Source organism: Ctenopharyngodon idella, chromosome 10 (genome assembly GCF_019924925.1).
Source record: "Ctenopharyngodon idella isolate HZGC_01 chromosome 10, HZGC01, whole genome shotgun sequence".
NCBI lineage: Eukaryota > Metazoa > Chordata > Actinopteri > Cypriniformes > Xenocyprididae > Ctenopharyngodon > Ctenopharyngodon idella.
This window is the reverse complement of record NC_067229.1, coordinates 34945981-34969050: the sequence shown is the minus strand read 5'-3', so window position 1 is coordinate 34969050 and position 23070 is coordinate 34945981. Positions and strand designations below refer to the sequence as shown.

Sequence of the window (23070 nt, the reverse complement as noted above, 5' to 3'; positions counted from 1 at the left end):
AAATTATGCCAGGTGTAAATGGGGCCTGCTGAAGTCCCATGCAAATAAATAGCTTAAACTGTTTAGCTATTGTAAGGATAAAATGTATGTTCTGGTCCCCGTCCTACAATTTTGTGAGCCACCCCACATTGTAAGTGTACCATAAATCCACTGCCAAGTACACTGTTTGAACTAATGTGCTTTTGTTAGCTAACACTCCTGTAGAGCCCTGGACCCCAGGGGCCCATGTGGACCACTATAAGTCTGTTATGTTTCTTTGAGTTGAGTAAGCCTGCTAAGCTCAGTCAGCTGTTTCTGACTTTGTAGTTAAACTTTTAATGGGGCTGGTGAGTGTATATGTTTTGATTTACCTCCACTGCTTATCTTTCTTTCACAATCAATAGGATACTGACCTCTCACTGTCTTTCTTTGGAATTGAAAAGTCCATCTTTTGGGCTGTCAATAAAGTTCATCAAACCTAAGGAATGATGGGGCTAAGCCCAAAGTATACTGTACTCCGGCCGCACACGTTCTGTGACAGTCCGCGCAATGTAATTTTCGTCATCAGGAAGGTCTGCAGATATCCGCGCACAGTACAACATCGCATGCGCAAGGTGAATATTGTGACAGAAGAGTCCAATAGGTGGTAATACACAGCTGTGATGTATTGTACAGTAGTCGAAGAAGACTGCAGGAAGAGCATTACAAAACAACATGCTGTTGCATGAACAGTAAACAAATTAGCATATCATTCTCCATCGTTTTTGTTTTGGTTCTCCTTCTAAACTTTGCATGTAATGATGGATTCTCTTTTCTTCTTCTATCCTTCTGAGGAATGTCCTGTAAATGACATGACTCAGTGCTGCCCACTGAAGTCTTGAAGGTAGTACACAAAAGCAAATGTACTGCGCATGAGTCGAACTCATCCATTCGCGCTCATCTGCGGTTGACTATACTGTGAAAGCTGTGCGCAGGAGATCACAAGAGCAAACATTAGTAACGAAAACCACAGTTACACCATGTCTACACCAGATGCAACCGTTGTCTGGTGTAGACCGTTGTTAGTGTCAAAGAAAACTGACAAGGAGTAACTGAAACACAGTGCTTAAATACACAGGGCAAACAAAGGAAACTTAATGAGAGACAGGTGGCAATAATAAGTAACTATAGCAACAAAAGAGCACATAATGAGTAACCAAAGAGAAAGAGAGAGTAAACAAGAACTAAATAACATAATCCTGACATACTGAAAAACAAGTGTAACCTAATTTCAATTTCTTTTGGTTGAAATTGAAATTCGACGCCCTCACAAATCAGTGTTTTGTTTGAAACATTGAGCTCTATTTCACTTTCATGTTGTAATTTTTAGCATTTAGTAGAGTTTTGATTGCATTTATTTATTTATGAGATCATCTATACCTTATTTTAAAAGGAATTTACATTTTTAATTTCCTTCCAAAACTAGTTGTTCAAGTGCCTACTCCAAGATGTGCATGGGTGCTTCATTAGATTAAGGCAATTAAAATTTCATCAATACAAGACTTTTTGCCAGTGTGCCCTGCGGCATTCTTTTCTGATCTTAAAAATTAAATTAAAAAAGAAATGCAACAGCCAATCCTTTTGTATATCAAACCTAATGAGGTCTATTTCCATTTGAGCCTTTGCTCGCACACACACAAGTGATGCAAAATGGCTATGTGCGAGCTGTCTATGGCACTAAGATATTAGCTGCGCTGCCATACATTGTGTTTTGTTTTGCTCCGTTAGCTTTGTCTCTAGTTGTTTGATTTTTTTTAGTTCTTTGTACTTTTGTTTCAAATTCAGAAAGGCATCGCTTGCACCTACCTAATGATGCCTGCAGCCTACGCATGAAAGGATCGAAAAGGTTTATCCCTTTTTAATTTTCATGGGATGAAACACATTTTCGAGCAAAACTCAAAGGGTACGACTAATTCACTTTGATAAAAAACAATTCCTTCAGTCACTGTTCCGCGCGGTCTGACTTGAGGCTGTTTTGACTGACTGCAAAAGACACAGATACCATCTTTACGGCCATCATGAAGAGTGTCAATGGATGGAAAACAGAGCTCATCAAACATGTAATTAGACTGCAAACAACTCTAGACACAGTGTTAATTACAGAGTGAAGTCTACTGCAGGACAGCTGCTAATACACGCTGACGGCCAGCCAGTACTAACAAAGCTGTCATCTGAGATGAAATAAACAAGTGCGTATTACAGCATCTGTTGCAGTAGGTTTACTCTTTCAGTCTCCAGGCTTTGTTTTTAACGTCTTTTCATGTCTTTTATAGGGATACAATGGTGCTGTTTCAAAAGTTGAAGTGAGAACATTTTACTTGATGATATAAAGTAAACATTTTAATTTTGTGAGGTACGTGGTAAAAAGTTGGTTTTGCATCATGTTGCCAGATATTTTAAAGTTCTGCAAGTATTATTATCAGTGTTGTTACTGCCAAATAATCAATTAAACATTGTTTTCTTTAATTAAAATAAAGGTAAAATAAAATAAAATATAAAGATTAGATGAAAAACTAACTTAAACTGAAACAAAAATGTTGCCTTGGAAACTATCTGAAATAAAATAAGTTAAGATGAAGTGCTAAAATTACTAAAACTGAAATAACAACAAATTAAAGCTAAATAAAAATATTAAAAGCTCACTGGAATTTGTTCTAGATCTTTAGACATGACATTATGGTGCTTTGGAAGCCTGTATGAAACCTTTCTTTAATAGAAACCTTCATACAAAACATTTTGTGTTTGGTTTCGAACACAGAGTGTATCGGATCAGGGAACGTCACGGCCGTTTACGGACCCACGGAAGTGAGGCATGCCTCTTCTGATTGGATTTTAATGGAAATGAGGGTGAGAGGGTCATCCTTTGGGCTATTTCCGATGGGCCGTGTCAAATCAATAAGAATAGTCGAAGGAGATGGAGTCGACACAGTTATCATTTACAATCACCTTCAAAAGACGTAAACACCCGGGAAGAACAATGCTCATCACAAAACAACTTTTACAGAAGCATTAGACACTTCATTCTCAAGCACTCCGAATTTATGCATGATGAAGAGATGCAAAGGAAATAGAGAGAGGAGATTGTTAGAGAGAATTGACAGAGGTAAGGGGTGGATGAGACAGGCTCATTTACACCACAGAGACGCCAACAACTGCAGCAGGCCACAGATGAAAGACTTTAAAGAAGAATCAATATATTACTGCCACTCTACCAATCCCTCATCAGTATCAAAAATAATTGGGTCTGAACAAACACTGAAAGAAAAAAAACAACAACATCAAAGCCTTCAAACAACAGTCCACAAAATAACAGATTAACAAATAAAACAGAATTAATAAATAAATTATTCACAATATCAAGCTTTGAAACTGTACCGTCTATTGTCCTTTTATTCCATCAATGATCCTCGAATTTATCTATGTAAACAAACACACACACACTCAGATCAAGTTGCAAGGTAAACTACGAAAACAAGTCAAATATCATCAAATTAAATACATTTTAAACTATCAGAACCACATCCACAAACACTATGCCTTTTCAACAGAATAATTAAACTCAAAAATCAAAGACGGATAAATGAAGAAAGTCAAAACAATGCATTGGAATAAATTGGCATCTCTCAATTAGCTATGATGCAAGTTAATTAAAAGCAAGATTAGAATAGACAGGCTGTTGTTTTTGAGTTTCTTTCAAGAAACACCAAGCAACCATTGATTAGTTTGTCTGAATAAACAATCTGAAACTTAATAAGTATGTATAATAACAATGTGGAGAGTGTAATGCCATTAGATGATTTGAAAACCATCTGTGTTATTTCAATATTAATTCTAGAGGACTGTGAGAATGAGAGATGAGGAGTTTTAATGCTCTTGTTTTTTTCATTATATGTGTTTTTTATGCTTTGTGGCATGCAGTTTCCAAGGTTTCATGACATTTTCTCTCCTTGAGCACAAGACTAAATCTTGGGCTTAATATTTGATGGCTGAGAGTACTAGCAGGAAATTACACAAGAAAAATGATGGAAAAAAAAGAAGATTACATACATAAAAATGTTCAGGAAACCATTATAACAAAGCAGTCAGTCTAAACACAAATCTAACTACTCAACTAAAATATTTTTCAATTAAAATGTAGAACTTGACTACATTTTAAGTCAGTAGCTTAGCAATTAAAGTCAGTGTTGGTGTTGTTGTTAGCTAAAACTAAAATTAAAAATATTATAAACATAAAAGTAAAATATCTAGCTTCCACCATCGCGTCAGTTACGCTTTTTTTGTAAGTTAAATACAGAAGGAGTAGGATGTAGTGTAAGTGTTTTGAACTGTGAGAGTTTTACACTTTCTTCGTAAGTTGAATATGGAAGGCAGTCTGGCGGAAGCTAGATATTTTACTTTATAACTTGTTAAATATGGATTTTTTTCTTACACAAACACATCGCTTCTCTTCAGAAGGCCTTTATTAACCCCCTGGAGCCATGTGGAGTATGTTTATGATGGATGGATGCACATTCTTGAGTTTCATACTCGTTGGTCCCGTTCACTGCCATTATAAAGCTTGGATGTGTCAGGATATTTGTTAATATAACTCTGATTGTGTTCATCAGAAAGAAGAAAGTCATATACACCTAGGATGGCTTGAGGGTGAGTAAATCTTGGGGTAATTTTCATTTTAAAGTGTTTAAAGTTCTAAAATTTATTAAAGAATAATGTGTCTCAAATGTCATTAAACATTCTATCAATTGTGAAAGACCAATGTGCTCAACTTGAACAATGACCAGTATTCTTGTAGAGCTGATATTCTATCCCATCTCTAAGCTATGTAAAAACATTAAATATCGCCAGCGGCGAAAAACAGAGAAGCAGAGGGAACAAAAGCAATACAGCCAGAATCAATAACAAAGATATGACCAAAAATCAATGTTCATTCGCAGAGGTAACCGCCAGACAGGACTATCATTTTGGTGGGTGAGGCATGACTCTTCAGATTCAAACAACAATGATGTGAAATCCCATTACAGAAGAGGGCAACGGAGGGCAGCACTGAGACCTCTAATGGATCAGCGCTGAGAGGTGGCGTAAAGAGAGCCTGTCATCTCAGAGATGAGGAAGGGGGAGAAGAAAGACCAGGGACGGGGAGAAATTTCTTAAGGTTCTTACTGTGAGTAAGGCGACACGGATTGAAGATTTACCAAAAAAGCTTGTCTACAAACCGTGAAGTACCACATGTGAGGCATCCCACACTTGCCCAGTAATCAACAGGAATCATAGATGAGCGGCTGTGATGGTTCAGCGAAAAACACCAGAGTACCTCTTATACATCTTAAGATGCCATTAAGATCCATTAGTGTTCCATTACATGTGAATGCTTCTGGAAAACTCAAGGGCTGTTTGACATTCACAAATGAGAACTAATTGAACAGGACAAGAATTGGGAATGTGAGCAGAATGTATTCAGCATGCGTATTTCTTAGCATTGGTTCACCTGGAGTAATTGAAGAGTCGACTGCCCCAGTGTGAGTGGTTCCCTCTGGAGCCTCCGTGAAAGAAGCAGGAGTCGGTCCCGTCAAAGTAATTCAGCCCATCTTCTGTGTTACTGGAGGCGTGACTGTGGACCACGTCCAGCAGAACCGTGATTCCCATGGAGTGTGCGGTATCAACCAGATGCTTCAGATCATCAGGAATGCCAAAGCGGCTGAGGGAAAAGTGAATGCATGGTTTGTTAATTGTGAATTGGTTAGATGTTTGATAGGTTGATGGTTGTGAGATGGTGTAAGCTAGTTGATAAAACTTAAGTGGTAAGCAAAAGGTTAAAAGCTCATAAGGGTCGAACCAGAATTATCAAAATCACGTCCTTGAGCAAAACACTTAACCCTAGTTTACTCCACAGGACTGTCCATGCAACTATACATTGCTTGGAATAAAAAGGTCAACTGAATACATAATAAGCAGCTAATTATAAAATGATAGCACCTTTCACCTTTGATAGCAAACCTCAGAAATAGGAGACGTATTTCAGCAATAAGGACTGCCCAATGGCCTGAGGCAAGTGTGAAAGACACACATTTGCATGTGTTTTTATGTCTTGGCAATTTAAAACATTTAAATGTTTTTCTCAAGAAGACATGAAAGAGAACTCAATTTGGTACTCGTACACTGTCTGAGATGATTTTCTGTGCGCACATACCCGAGTGCGAATACCTAATCGAGTTCTATTTCTTTTTTATATAGTGGGATTTTGTTGAGCTTCAGGATGTGATGCTGAACTTTCAGTTTCATTTGCAGCAGTTTGCACAAAAGAAACCCCTCTGTGGTAGGCCGTATCTGTGGCTATGCGTGTTGCAGTAGCGCTGTCATATTTGTCTACCGGGAACCATTATAACACGCTCTCGGATCTTTATTTTTTATATATATGGCTTCAACAAACAGATGCATTTTGTCCAGTTGCCTCTGGAACGTGAAAAAATGCCCTCTATTACGGAAGGCATTTACCCCTTGTCTATCTGATCAAAGTCAGTTAGTCAGTAACTTGTGTGCACGTGATGCACAGTGCTCATGCTAATTGTTTATCAGACCTGCGCGCTTTCATTGACTAGCGCAGTTTAATTCTCACACTTTAATAGCATTTATAACTCCTAACTTAAAACAAGCTATGTTACTATGAGGAATGATTACCTTAAAATGTAGAACTGAATGCAGGTGTGAGGTACTTTATCTGAATGATATACACCTCTCTCGCTTTTGCTCACGTCTCAGCAATTACCCCTCCGCATACGTACCATACGTTGCCATTAAGAGGAATCGAATCAAAACCAGAATCATTATATTTACATTTCCAACAATTAAGGCCAGGTGCTCAATAACATCAGAAGAGAGCTATCCATTAGCGTTCCCATTTGGCTCAATGGCATTCAGCACTGTTAGTACACAACCTGGATCTTGCTTGGTAGAAGATGTTTTTCCATCGATGGCCATGTGGCCAAGATCCTATATTCTTATTGAAGGGTTAGTTCACCCAAAAATGAAAATAATGTCATTTATTACTCACCCTCATGCCGTTCCACACTCGTAAGACCTTCGTTCATCTTCGGAACGCAAATTAAGATATTTTTGTTGAAATCCGTTAGCTCAGTGAGGCCTGCATAGCCAGCAATGACATTTCCTCTCTCAAGATCCATTAATGTACTAAAAACATATTTAAATCAGTTCATGTGAGTACAGTGGTTCAATATTAATATTATAAAGCGACGAGAATATTTTTAATGCGCCAAAAAAACAAAATAATGACTTTTATAGTGATGGGCGATTTCAAAACACTGCTTCATGAAGCTTCGGAGCGTTATGAATCAGCGTGTCGAATCAGCAGTTCGGAGCGCCAAAGTCACGTGATTTCAGCAGTTTGGCGGTTTGGCACGCGATCCGAATCATGATTCGACACGCTGATTCATAACGCTTCGAAGCTTCATGAAGCAGTGTTTTGAAATCGGCCATCACTATTTAAGTCATTATTTTGTTTTTTTTTGGCGCACCAAAAATATTCTTGTCGCTTTATAATATTAATATTGAACCACTGTACTCACATGAACTTATTTAAATATGTTTTTAGTACATTAATGGATCTTGAGAGAGGAAATGTCATTGCTGGCTATGCAGGCCTCACTGAGCCATCGGATTTCAACAAAAATATCTTAATTTGCGTTCCGAAGATTAACGAAGATCTTACGGGTGTGGAACGGCATGAGGGTGAGTAATAAATGACATTATTTTCATTTTTGGGTGAACTAACCCTTTAATAAGAATATAGGATCTTGGCCAAATGGCCATCAATGGAAAAACATTTTCTACCAGGAGCTAACTGCTAAAGCTAGCCAAACCACAGCTACATAAAGCACCATCTACAAGATATAAAGCGAGTGGTTTTGGATCCAAGGGTAAAGTCACAAAACAAATACTCACTCTAAACTCCCAGCATGCCCAGCCAGCTCTATATCTACTTTGTGGGGTTAAAAGATATCAGGACAAAGAACAAGTAAAGTGAGAAGAGAGCTAATGATATTCCAAGTCACCTCCCTCGCCCGCTCCCTCCACCCAGCAGAAAGAGGAATAGGTCTTAAATGTGCATGAGTGATCAATCATGAGTGAAATTACTCTGTATACATTGCACTTTATCTGGACTGGTCCACCAGTGCCGGCCGCCTCAGCCAGCTAAAGCCAAATAAAGATTCCCAATGACTCTGTCATATCTTATTAGGTTGAGGGAGTTGCTCACTCCCCACATTCAAAGATGCAATTTTCTTTCATGAGAGTTTATTTATTTTGGAGACCCAATTCTGTTTTTTACTATTGTTATTTATCAGGGCTTTCTTCTATTTGGGGATTAGCGGCAAATGTGTTTACAGTAAGATTACTGCCCTTGACAGAGGACCTCATCCTGATTTAAAGACTGGAATTACTGCTGCACAGGCTGAGAGACAACCCCACCAAACCCTGAGCTCTAAAGGAAAATGAAAAGCATTTAGATACCGTCACACGCTCAGTCTCCCAGGCCTTGTAGATATAACGTTAATAAATAAAATGTGACCAGGGCAGAGCATGCTAATGCGTTTTGGTGAAGGAGAAGTGCATGTTCTTGCCACATCCGGAACAACCAGATCTGAAGTCCTGAGGTGAAAATAATTTCCTTTGGGACGTAGGTGTTAACCTTCATTCTTAAAAATACAATCCATAACTGCCCTAGCGACTTTAAGGCTGTTAGTCATCCGACAGCTTCAAGAGGGAAATGTAAACATATCCTGTACAGCAGTGGTCGTGTTTTATTCTACATTGCATAGTTTCGATAATAATTTAAGGATGCTGGTGCCCATATTCTAGTGGTGCTTGGCTGGATGCACGACCATTGGTGTCAACAACAAACAATATAGGAATATTTCTCCTCCTCTCAAAGAGTTGACAAGCCTATTTATATTATTATCCATAGCATTGGTCAGAACAAATCAACGGAGCATTTTTGGGTTGTGACCCACCAGTTAAGATGCCTGCTATTTGGTGTTTGTACACATTTTTTTTAAACAAAAGCTTTGGTCTGGAGGTCTTTACTCATAACTAAAACAATTTTGTAGCACCTTAACACAAAAAATGCGTTGTTTAGATGACGCCGGATTTGAATCTACAATCTTTCAGTTACCAGACCACTTGGCAGAAACATGACAAATGCACTATATTTCAAGTATACTTCAGGATATACATTCAAACTGCTTAATTTTCTCAGCACAGATGAGTACATGTTAAAAAAAAAATCTGGTTCTGAATTATTCCTGTAGCTCAAACAGTACAGCATGGTACTAGCAACACCAAAGTCATGGGTTTGATATCCAGGGAATGCATGAATTAAAAGAATATATACCTTGACTGCATTGTAACTCACAAAAGTGTCTGCCTAATGTATACATGTAAACCTACCTGGAAGCTGCAAAGAAGTTAGTAACCTGATAGCCAAAGCTTGCATAGTAGGCATGTTCCATGATTGCCATGAGCTGGACACAGTTATATCCTGAGATGAAAAAAAACAAAAAACAATTTTAGAATCAAAAGACCTTCAAGAAGAGCTTCAAAGTGAAACACATCAAGGCGTAATCTTTGTATAAGTTGTTATCTTAAAAAAATTGATTAATTTTAAGTGCTGCGACATCCACACTGGAGAATGTAAATGAATTAAAACAATTAAAAATGAGTGAAACCAAAGCATAGGTTTAAATGTCAACTGCAGCATGATTCGAATCTTCAATGACGAAACGACAGCATGATAAATTACAATTAAGTTGATATTTTTCATGAAAAGAATATGTGAAAAGTGTAAACACTTTCTGTGAATAATAAGCTTGTGATACAAATTATATTGCTAGGTTTTGATAAAGAACTTCAAAGAAGTTTTAAAACTTCCAGTGGTTTCAGGTGAAGTTCATAATGATCTGCTTCTGGGCCCATTTTTCCATCCCATAGTCCTGGAGCTCAGAATCTCTGTTGAGAAGCTCCTGTAAACTACAGCTTGTAACAACCAAACCTGTGGAAAACTCAGTGGAAAACTCTGTCAGCACAATCTCACACACCAGGACCTGACAGAGAACTGAGAGAGGACTGAATTTCTGCTACTGACAACAGCTCAACACATGTCCTCTGATATTAAATAAATGGAGATGTTTTGAGAGTAAATTTGAAAAATTGACCATTGTTATTGATTTTTTTTTTTTTTTTTTTTTTTAGATATTTAAAACTAAATGTTTTAACAGAACTAATGAATTGTCCTATCTGAATTGTTTCATTCTTTATAAATGAGTGTTGACTATAGTGCAATTGGTCGTGGACAGAGAACTAAAGACAATATAGGTTATAACAAGGTTCTTTTGACATTTTTACGAGTTGTTTTTATGAAAACAATACCGCAAGGGCAATTTCCAGGATCCAATAACATCAAATCAAACTGCTGTGATTCCAGGCAAACTTAAACTTGTTAGAGAGGGTAATAAGTATGGCTAAAGCATTCGTCATAGCTGAGAATCATGTAAATACATTTAAATCCTATGCAGGTGCTTTGAGCGCTGTCTGTGATCTTCTAACTGAACATTTACACAGTGTTTGATACTTGAGTGCATCACCAAAATATAATATAATATTTTATATTAATATTTCATGATGTATGCTCATCATCCCTAGGAAAAAGATACCGGTAATGCCATAAAACTTTAACACAAATTCCAACTACCTTTCAAAAGTTTGAGGTCGGTACATTTTGTTTTTTAAGAAATGAATACTTTTATTCTGCAAGGACACATTAAATTGATTGTATCATTATAGAAGTCATTACACTTTATCAAAAGATTTCTATTTCAAATAAATTCATTAGAATTTTCTGTTCATCAAAGCCTGAAAAAATATATTACAATTTCCACAAAAATAAGCAGCACATCTGTTTTCAGCATTGATAATAATGAAAAAGGTTCTTGAGCACCAAATCAACATATTATAATGATTTCTGAAGGATCATGTGACACTGAAGACTGGAGTAATGATGCTGAAAATTCAGCTTTGCCATCACAGGAACAAATTTAATTTTAGAAATAGAAAAAGAGACATTTTAAATTGTAATAATATTTTATAATATTAGTGTTTTTATTGTATTTATGATCAAATAAATGTAGCCTTGGTGAGCATGAGAGACTTGGTGAGCATGAAAAACATCAGAAAAACCTTACCAACCCCAGACTTTTGAACTGTAGTGTATTAATATAGTTACAGCTGAAAGTCTCACCCTGCTCTCATTTGATGTGTAATGTGTATCTAAGCAGGTCATAGTCTAATTTAAATGCAAAATTAAAATTTAAATTCATCCAAAAATTAATTACTTTCATAATTCTCTTGCCCTCATGTCATTCCAAACCTGATTCCTGCTGCTGTTTTGACTCCTTTACATACAAAGTTCTGTCATGAAACTCTAGATGGCGCAGGCTAATAAGTCCTTTACTCAACCTTCTTGCAATCACATCATTCTCTATAGGGCTACTGGTTAGCAGTGCAGTGCATTTTCAGAAACCCTCTACCTTCCCCAGCTCCACCTGTATAGATCTGCTATGGGTAATTCATGTACGCTATATTGTACAGCAGCAGCATGTCTTACTTGCTCACAGCAGCGTGTTGTGTAAGTATTAGTAAGTATTATTATTACAGGGCTAAATGTATTATTTTCTTTTTCGATCCAGACCAAAATAACCAAGAGAACTAAACTACAAGTGTGAACACACCATAAGTCATACAGAGAGTTTGCAACAATGATGGTTAATAAATAATGACGGAATTTCATTCTAGTGTGATCTATTAGTTTTAAAATACAAGTGATCATCATGAACACAAGACATGTGTTGTCAATTGTGTATCTTGCAGTGGTTATGACTGTTATCTCAGGCATCTGAGAGACTAACCATTGTTTTGTCTCTCCCAGCATAGTGGTAAATAAGTTAGACTTGCCGCCTTCTGCATCTGTGATATTTGCGTTTAGCTCCTTTTGTTTGTCAATCAACTTTTTCGCAGCACTTTTTCATGTGAATATTGATTAAAACCGCAGAACAAAGGATGCTTTTGTGCCCTGCTCGTCTGACTCAGTCCTCCTCCGTCACAAAATCTGTTATCAATGGATTTAAACTTCAGACCTGTCAAGCAACATTTTATCATTCAGTACACAACAAAAAAATCCTGATATCTCAAGGGCAGGCCATACTTAATCTATAATAATATAATAACTTTTTTTTTTTCCAAATAGAAATGTTCCTTTGAATGCATTTCTTTGAAGATTCACTGCCATTTTATTAGTAAATTCTCAAATTCAGACTTCAAAGGACTTTGATTATTGTATTGTGCTTGTGACATTAAACTTTTTATATTAGAAGTCCATTTCAAAATGTATTCCTGTGCAACTAGAATAATTCCTTCAATGGATTAATTTTGAAGGGGAAAATAAGACATGAAAGATTTTAAGGGCAAAATAAGGGCACTACCATTTCTAAAACTAGTGCCAAAAGCTCTTCCATTAGAAGCCAAAGTGCAGCTTTGCTTTTGTTGCCTTTTGGAGAGTTGCGGAGCACATTAACTGAGGCACAGAACCCCGGGGAGAGTGCCGATCATGAGAGAGAGAGCAGTCAAAGGCTGCACAATGACTCACTATTTTAACACCCATTTAAAGAGTGAAAAATAATTTTACGCTAACTAACTCTCTGCTTACAAACAGATTTGCTCCAGGCGAAGGTTAACGCTTCAGCCCTCGAGAAAACAAACAACAGAAGGTTATGTTTTATGGATCAGACCAATGCAATGAACACTAATGTTTAAGGTACCTTCTGTAATCCCCACAGCTCAAAAAAACTCATTTGGAACCTTCTGACAAAGTAATTGTAGGCTGACTTCCTCTCAGGCTTCCATGTCAAAAGCTCTGTAAGGGAACAATCATGGGAAACGGCTCTCTGTGCAGTAATGGAATCACTCGAGGCGGCAGCTGTTCTCACATCTGCTAACTAAACTTAACAGTTCCGCTTGTGACAGTTAGCATGATATTCCATGTGGAACTGCTTGTCGCCTACACACTTTTGCATCATTTGTGTCGCTATATACTGTATGCATGGTCTTTTTTTGGTTGCTTCTTGAGCTTTTTTCTTAGCAGTACACTCTAGGTTTTCTTAAAGGATGCACAAAGGCAGAGCATTCGGAAAACAAAATGATGAAATATCAAATTGAATGATGGCTGTACCACATGACATTTTAGAGTCAAGATGAAAATTAAGTAAAAAAAGCAGAAAATTGAATCAAATAGAACTTCAAGTATTTTTCTTATGCATCCAGAAAACAAGTGTGTACACAACTTATTATTTCATAAATATCATTACGTTTTAGGGAGTTGCACCACATGACATGTTCTAGTTCCTGCCAATACCCAGCAACTTTGCACAGCCATTGAAGAGGAGTGGACCAACATTCCACAGGCCACAATCAACAACCTGATCAACTCTATGCAAAGGAGAAGTGTTGCACTGCGTGAGGCAAATAGTGGTCACACCAGATACTGACTGGTTTTCGGACCCCTTCGGACCCCCTCGGGGTATAATTTTGTTCAGTGTAATATAATATACTATAATATAATAGAATATAATATAATATAATATAATATAAAGAACAGTTGTATCACCTTGAAATTTCGACTTTTTGCACAAGTCAAAACATGCTCATATGAGGTGTATTCAAGTCTTTGTAGGAATTGCATTTTCAATAAGTTAATAGAGGGTCAAGCCACTGACCCTCATGTTTCTGAAATAACACTGTCCAACAGCTTTTAGTTATTTTCCTTTGCTGCCTGCTAGTGTAGTGATAAATAAAGAATAAGATAAACACAACCATGCTATATAACAATATCAAAACATGCTCAGTCTGTCATAGTTAACTGTACTTCTTTCAAATCTGTTGTTGCAAAATCACCTCGCTCATATGGATTCTTTGATCAACAGTAAGTTTTTTTTCTTAAAGACCAAAAGATCCATTTCTTCTGGCCTGGGAGCTCAGGGTTAGCGATTGGCCCTCAGAGAGGGGTGTGTTCCACTCTGCTTGGTTTGTATTATTTTGACGTGTGTTTTGGCAGTGTTTCTGTAGATTTCATCACTCACCAAGATCCTTAATGCGAGGAAGCACATCTCGGGTGAAGTTTTTGTACGAGGCAATCTTTTCCTCAGGCGAACCAATGCCCACATGGGCCTCGTAGATACGAAGACTGCTGGGCCGTGGGGGTCTGGGGTGCTGGAACTGGGAGCGAGAAAGAAGAAAGGTTAGAGCGAGAGAAAGGGCCCAGATATCAATCCACCATTCTTTAGTGGGCTTTGATGAGAGATTTTGCTAGAAGGTTCTGCTGAGCATCAGGGTTACCTCAAAGATCCTGATGCAACACAACACAAATATTTGACTTCATTGAACGCTTGCAACAATACAATGGAGACTAAATTCTCAGTCTAAGCCTAAAGTTTGGAGCTTGAAAATGTAGAAAATGCAACCTAGAGCAAACTATTTCCGTAATATCTATTCAATGTTTTGACTTCCACAACAATATAATATAATATAATATAATATAATATAATATAATATAATATATGTTAATCAAAAGATATTATATTATATCTATGAATAATCTTAATTTGGATGGATTTTCTCAGCAAATATTGATATATGTGATTAATCGGATTAATTTATCACCAAAGTTTATATAAAAAGATATCTGGTAGATTCTGAATGCAATCAAATTTTAAATATAATATTGGTTTTACTATGGCAATCGTTTGGTTTTATTGCCAGACATAACAGAGACAATTACATACAAAGACACAAAGAAGTGAAATGCAAGAAAGAAAGCTAAACCAATTGTATCTCACTGAAAATGGTGCCATTCCCAGAAAGCAAAAAGCAATATTTCCTGCCTTTAATCATGCAGCAACCGCTATAACTGTCAGACGACATTGTGTCACCAATTCATCTCCTCTAAAAAACTTGATTATGTGCATGATGGCATTGACCACAGTCGCTGTATGAATGTCTGATGCCATGAATAGATATCAAAGGAAAGTCTGTATCATTGTCATTGTGGAAGAACCGCCCCATATCAAAGCCGTTTGCAAATGGTTCTTTAGTGAAATGAAGACATCAAGAGGGCGAAAGCAATTGTTGAATCGCCTCCGATTAAATTGGCTGTTTAATGTGGCGGGCCACTTAAGAGGAGGCGGTTTTGAGTGTCATTACTAACGTGGAAGAGGGGTCGGCATAAGAGCGGGGTGCTTCAGAGATGCTAATGGCTACTGATGATAAATGGTCGAGAGCCACAGGAAGGCCACATGCTCGCCTGAACAACATCACGATCCTGCAAACATTCCCTCCTGCTTTGACTTTTATCATAAACTACCTCCACCCTAAAAACAAATAGTGTTTTTTGAAAAAGATAATTATAAACTGGTTTCTTCACTGACCCTCTGCAGAGCAAAACCTGACTCTAATAGGTTAAAACATACCAGAGTCCATAACTCAACCCTTCCTCCCTGACAGCCTAAAGCATCTGCCCAAATCCGTCACACCAAGAACCTCTGAGAGTGTGTGCTTGTGTGCGAGAAAAAGCAACAAATCAATTGTATATAAAAAAAACTAAAAAAAAAACTTAGTTTAAGTAGTATTTTTTGTTATGTCTGGTTTTCAAACCCTTGTAAGGGTAAAATTGGTTTATCACACTTCTTTTCAGTGTGATAAACATTGTACTTCACCAAGTACAACATATTCCTGGATCAATATCTTTGTTGATCCTGGAACAACATTCCAATCAACCAATCAGATTTAAGGGACAAGTTCACAGTTTATGTTAAATTTAGGTTTACAGCCAGGTTTAGGTGTTTCTACATCAGTGTTCATTTCCCTCTGATTTTAGGAATAACTTATGGGTAGGGTTAGCTTTAGGGGTAGGGCAAAATTTTCAGAGAGGAATGTTGGCAAAATTATAGTGACTGGGGTAAATGTGACTCCTACAATAATTTATATAACCAAAATTTGTACAGCCTTTCCAAAACACATTTATGTTTCGAAACTTTGCATGCACATCCATGACCCTAAATGAGAAAACCAAATTTCAAGAAAAAATATATAGTTTAACCAATGTTTTAAGAAGTTTGAAAAGCCAATGTGGGCCAAATTGACCCTTAACACAATAAAAGGGTCTTGAAAAATTGCTCATAATAATTATATTGTATATATTCTACTGTATTTTTACATAAAATCTAGGGAGAGGGAGAAATCACCTGGTATGGTTGTGGAGGGTCCCAGTGGGTCCAGTCATAGGTGACAGAATCCAGCGTTTTTGTGACATATTTGGCCCAAGGAGAGATCCGAAACAGATATTCACCTGTTTTGGTCAGGACCACAAGCTACAGAGAGAAATTACAAATTTGACATCTTCAAATACATTTTAATATTCAAGGTTATTTTTCATTGCAAAATAGGAGCATATATACAACAAAATAAAAGAGATGTATTTTTATTACACAGCTATTGAAAAGTTTAGGTTCAGTACAATGTTTTATTTTGGAAAGAAATTACTACTTTTATTCAGCAAGGATGCATTACATTTAGAAAAAGTGTAAGGAGTATAAAGACACTTATAATAATAATAATAATATTAAATTCTATTTCAAATAAATGCTGTTCTTTTGAACTTTCTATTCATCATATTACAAACAAAAAAAAAATGTATCATGGTATCCACAAAATATTAAGCAACTGTTTCCCCTGTATAATAATAATAATAATAATAATAATAATAATAATAATAATAAATGTTTTTGACCACTAAATCAGCATATTAGAATGATTTCTGAAGGATCATGTGACACTGAAGACTGGAGTAATGATGCTGAAAATTCAGCTGTGCCATCACAGAAATAAGTTACATTTTAACATATATTAAAATAGAAAATTGTTAATTATAATAAATTTCACAATTTTACAGATTTTTACTGTATTTTTGATCAAATAAATGCAGCCTTGGTGAGCTCTAAAGACTTGTTTCAAAAGACATAAACAAAAAATAAATAAATAAATAAAAAAACTCCTAGCAACCCAAACCTTTGAACGGTAATGCATGTATATACACACAAAATATTTAAATGCTGTATATTATGCAAAACACATTTTCCAGGCAATTCAATTTGGTGTTCCTGTGTGCTGCTAGTTTCCTGCCATGGTTTAAAAGCACCATTTATTACAAAGAAAATATTGAGGGCTTTTCATCTAGATACTAAAACCAGCTCTTTGTCATAATGTGCAACATTTTATTAATAACATGACAAAATAAATATTCCATCCCAACCCACCTCTTCTCATAATCCTTCCAGACTCAGTAAGAACTGTCTCTCTCACACACACACACACACACACACACACACACACACACGCACGCACACACACAGGTTTGTTTTGCTATCAAGTGAGGACATTTCAGGCATAATGGTTTTTATACTGTACAAACTGTACATTCTATCCCTCTACCCTACATTTTTAATAAAACATTGTTTAGTATGTTTTTAAAGCTATTTTAAATATGAGGACTCATGAAATGTCCTCATATTTCATGTTTACGTCTTAATACCAGTGTAATACCCATGTCATTACACAAATTTGTGTCATAAATCACAAAAACGTGCAAGTGCGCACACACACACACACACACACACACACACACACACACACTAGGTGGACAGGTGTTTGGTGATGAAAGCTGACAGAGAGGAGGAGAAGAGCAGAAGAAAACAAAGCACTTTAAGAAGGTCCATCATTGCTTTCAATCTCTTGGGGGGGCAGCTTGGGGATTGTCACAGATCGATAGCCGCTCTGGAGAGACATTGGGGTGGGACGAAACATCCTTAAACCGCTCTGGTCGGCTTTGCACAGACTATTACCAAGCTAAGAACATACCATCGCTTTACTGACAGCAGAAATAACACTGTGCCTTTGAGAAAGAATGACAGAGTAAGATAGAGAGAGAGACAACTTGGAGAGTGATTTAGGGTGTGAGCAAGAGCAATAGAGCTCAGTAAAGTTCCGGAAGAAAAAAAAATGTCCAAAAAAACGGATTGCAAAGGTAGTCTAAAATGTACAATTAAATATATCATATTTGCCTGTATTTATCCGATACTGAGCAATACCACAAAACCAGAAAATAAATAAATAAAAAAATTCTGACCAATAATAAAATTTTTACCGATTTAAAAACTTAATAGAAAAAAAAAAAAAAAATTACTTGAGTACAACATTCAAAAAAACATCTCCAAAATGTTTATGGTGAAGAGTAGTTCAATAATTTCCTCATGAGTACACACCCTTCTGAAAAGACAACAGCATAAACCAGCTAAAGGTGGTGAACTGGTCTCCCAGCCTGGCAAAGCTAAAAACAGCTAAAACCCAGCCTGGCTAGGCTAAAATACCAGATAGCATGGAGACCAGCTAGACCAGATAAAACCAGCTAAGACCAGCAAACTACTTAAAGGGGACCTATAATTCCCCTTTTACAAGATGTTATACAAGTCTCTGGTGTCCCCAGAATGTGTCTGTGAAGTTTTAGCTCAAAATACCCCACAAATCATTTATTACAGCTTGTCAAATTTGCCACTATTTGGGTGTGAACAAAAACACACCATTTTTGTGTGTGTCCCTTTAAATACAAATGAGCTGCTGCTCCCTGCCTCTTTTCAGAAGAGGGTGGAGCTTTAACAGCTCGCACTTCAGTTGCTCAACAACAACAAAGCTGGAGAATCTCACGCACTGAAAATGACGATTGTCAGTAACGGTGTTCAGCCTTACACTGTTCAAACCGGAGTCGGACACTGATGGAGAGACTCAGGAAGAAGTTACAACTTATAGGATGCATCTGGATGTTTCTGAATGGTTAGTGGATAAATTTATGTAGTTGCTGTGGAGCTGATTCAACTCATCGACTAGCATGTGCCGTCATGTTAATCTTTTGTGCAAATCCAGCATTGAATTGACCCTCGTTTGTGAAGCAGTCCGGCGTAAAATGACGGCATGGTATTTTTTTTTTAAGATGGAAGAATGCACTTTTACAGATGCTAGAAATGTGGTTTTCAAAGATTGGTAACAACACTCTACTACAACAACTCTTCCTCCTCTCTAAAGCAGCCCAACATGGCCTCACCCCCTTTGTTGCGTGTTCTCGGGGGCAGGGTTTATATACATTTTGGGATTCGTGATGTCACCAACCCGGGAAGAAGCTCCCTATCAGTCGTAGTCCCTATCAGACATTTGTTGTAGTCTTTAAAAAGTGATTTCTGTAAAAGAAAATATCTCCCTTTGCATTGAACTTTGAGCATCATAACTTTGCAGATGTTGTTTATGCTCAAACAGCAACATTACACACTAACTAAAATTAAAAAAAGTGAAATCAAGGACTCCTTTAAGGCTGATTTATTTATTTTTGCTTCAAATCTAATTATACAAATCAAATGGAGCCGGTTTAGTTTTGAACAAATAATATTCTGAAAAATATAGTAAATATACTGTAAGGTTGCTGAAAATAATGTTACCGTTGAGTTTTATACAGAGTGAATGTATTTGTATTGGCGCCATGTAATTACAGAAGCTGTGTCTGGCAGGTACATTTCTTAGCCGTATAGAGCAGGCCAGACAGGACCATTTATGGATTAGCATGAGTTTAATTTAGAGTGAACGAACAATCTCGTCTGCATTTAGCGCAAGAGTAAAGTTCACCTAGGCACTTTTCATTTTCAACACGGCATCAAAACTTTAATTATATTTCATTCCTATCAAAGCATCCTCCCACTGATCTGTCATAACACCTTCCATCTGAGTCCAGCCTCACATCTCACATGACAATCAATAAGTAAAGGACCTGAAGTGTTAATAGGGCTCCTAGGTAAACATCTGGAAATTTCTTTGGGTAGACAGAGAGATATGGAAGTTTAGGTTGCTTAGGTTTCTCCCACTTCACGCGCACACACATATCTCTTCCCACACACTTTCAGCAAGAAGAAACCCCTAGAAAACTCTCCTTTCTCCTCACTTCCTTCAGACTCCAGTTAGCAGTGTTTTGATTTCCCTCGAGACGACGACTATACCCCTGAACCAGCTGTCTGGAGTCACTGAGGTATCTCTCAACAAACAGAAGCACAACAAAAAGAATGTACCCACATAGAGAATTAAACATGGTCTTGCAGGAGAGCTTGCTTAGAGATCTCAGAGCCACCCGGGGATCTGTATTGATCACCTTCGGCTGCTAAAAGTCTTTGAGCATCTAGTGTTCCCAGTGTTTTTAAAATGCAATATCACTACACAGGGCACTGAAATATTCATGCTTGAATAAATGAGGTTCGGGCTTGTTGGTCCCGGTGATAAAAAAAAAGAAAAAAAGCTGAGTTGATTTTAACTAACGCTTACAGCAGGTTTCAAATTCATTTGGCACGCAGCAGAAGGCCGTGTGTGGGAAATGCATTAGGCAACATTGATTAAGGGGACGATGAAAGGGAATCTCATGAAACATTGGGAGTGCGCTTGAATCTGAGAACTTGCGCATGTGTGTAAAATAGCACTGGAAAACGCTGGCTTCTCTTTTACCACATGCTTAGAGTTTTACACTAAATCAGGTCTGCTGATAATACACTCATGCACTGATTGTCATTGAGATGCTAAAACGAATTAACGAGTAATCACAGTCTTTTTTTCCCAATCTGCATTCTATAAATGAGGTTGAAAGCTAAATAATTATCTACACTGATGAGCCAAAACATTATGACCAGTCACAGGTGGTTATTGAATAATTAATACATGATGGCAAACGAAATCTAAATGTAAAAATTAATTTAAAAATCAAATATTCAACAATAACCATAACATAATAACATCTAATACATCTAATATCTAATTGTGCATCTCTAACTGAGAGACTTACGGATAGTGTAGCTATGATAACAACTGTCTTCAAAACACACCGAGGTACAAAAGGCCAGAAGTGAAAAATGAACTGTAGTTGATCTGAGCTCAGCTGTAGCAGCACTAATGTGATCCGATCAACCTCCGGTGTCCGGCAGAGTCAGGGTGCTTCAAAACCCATATCGTTGCACTGCGGCAAACTGTGCAGGACATGCGTACCCCCGCCAACTTTGGCAAGTGGGAACTTGTTGGGCACTCAATGTCCCCATCTGCTACCTCTTCCCATCAACCCCAGATTAACCCTGAGAGCCAAGTCAAGCAGCTTTGCCCCACAAATGCCACCCAAACCTGCCAATGACCATCGGTCTACTAGGACAGAAAGAGCCAAGAATCCGTTCTGCTTTAGCAGAGCGGCTAACAGCTCCTAATCGGGCTGAAGAGACACACAACCTTTCACTAATCCAAATGTTACCTCACAAGATGTGAAGATAAAAACTGCAACCCACAGAATAGATTTCAAATTCTCAAATTTGACCTGCTAGTATCTGACCAACAAAAAGAGCTACATCTTTTCAAGTCACATTTGCATTTGTCACAGATGCACCTTAGATGTTCACGTTGATATAAATTGTTTCATGTAATACAAATATAACAAGAAGGATGTAATATAACATGATGACGTGATGTGTTTGGTACCTTGAGTTTAGTCAGGTGCTTGATGACAGGAGATTTGTCCAATTTCGGAGAGAGGTATAGTTCCCATTTCCCAAACTCTTTCTGTGTGAAAGGGTGAGACTGTTTTTCCCAGGAATCTGAAGGAAAACAAACAAAAAAACAATGAAAATGCATTTTTATGCTGTCTAGAGCTGTCTGTCCAACAGGTAAAGCTATAATATACAGTCAAACCAAAATCTATTCAGACACCTTGAACATTTCATTCATTAATACAGTTCATTCACTTTAGTTAAAAAAAAAAAAAAGGTAATAAAATATGACAAGATTTCAGAGTTAAACTGTGTCAGAAAAAATTAATCTTAATTATGTCAGATAACACTTAGGCAAAACATGGTCAGGTCAAAGTATCTGAATAATTTTTGGTTCCAAATTTTTATCAATTTTACTGGTAGTCCACTGTATGAAGAATTTTTTTTTTTTTTTTTTACTTTATTTTGCTATCCTCACTTACATAAATTAACTATAGTGTCCTGCACCCACTAGTAAAAATATATCAAAACTATCAAAAATGTCTGAATAATTTTTGGTTTGACTGTAATATATAATATAATGTAATGTAATGTAATTTGTCCTCAACTGAAAAGAAAACAAACAAACAAACTGTACAGTAGATGGCTGTTTATATGTCACTGAGGTACATTCCATTTATCCTTGGACGTGGGAAACTCCTAGGCCCCATTAGGAACTTTTAACTGGAATGCCCCCTCAAGTAGGATTTGCGACTGGTACAACACCGACTTCAGAATTCAATATGGCTGCTCAGTGCACCAACCATAGTGGAACAGTAGTGAATTATTGTTTATTAGCAATTCTGTTTGTCTGTGTCTTAAACTCAGTGGCGCACAACTATCCGACCTCTATTTGTGGACATGATATTTCAGCATTATCTGTGCAAAATACTGCTTTTTTTTATGTGTTCGTATTCAGAAAGTGCAAACACAACAAAGATTTGCCTGGATGCATCCATCTTAGTTTATACATATACATATATACACACACACAAAACAAATATAAAATAAAGGACCAAGGCAAAAATCACAAATCACAGGAAATTAGCAAGAATTGCACAAATACTGTAGATAAAGTAACTTGCATTGAATAGCCTTCCCTTTGTTTTCGTTAAGGCCCGGTTTCACAGACAGAGTTTAGATTAAACCAGGATTAGGGCATTTTCAATTAGAGCATTTAAAGGGTTAGTTCACCCAAAAATGAAAATAATGTCATTTATTACTCACCCTCATGTCGTTCTACACCCGTAAGACATTCGTTCATCATCTTCCGAACACAAATTAAGATATT

General features: G+C 37.0%; 1 protein-coding gene across 1 annotated transcript in view; it reads right to left on the bottom strand.

Annotated features, from left to right (window-relative positions):
• gbe1a (glucan (1,4-alpha-), branching enzyme 1a) overlaps positions 1-23070 on the bottom strand; it is a 159416-nt gene that overhangs the window by 100625 nt on the left and 35721 nt on the right. Inside the window, exons 3-7 of the mRNA XM_051908043.1 lie at positions 21733-21848; positions 16377-16502; positions 14217-14352; positions 9478-9568; positions 5504-5713 (exon numbers count right to left, since the gene is read on the bottom strand). Coding sequence (XP_051764003.1) covers positions 5504-5713; positions 9478-9568; positions 14217-14352; positions 16377-16502; positions 21733-21848 — 679 coding nt within the window. The remainder of the gene's footprint in view (positions 1-5503; positions 5714-9477; positions 9569-14216; positions 14353-16376; positions 16503-21732; positions 21849-23070) is intronic.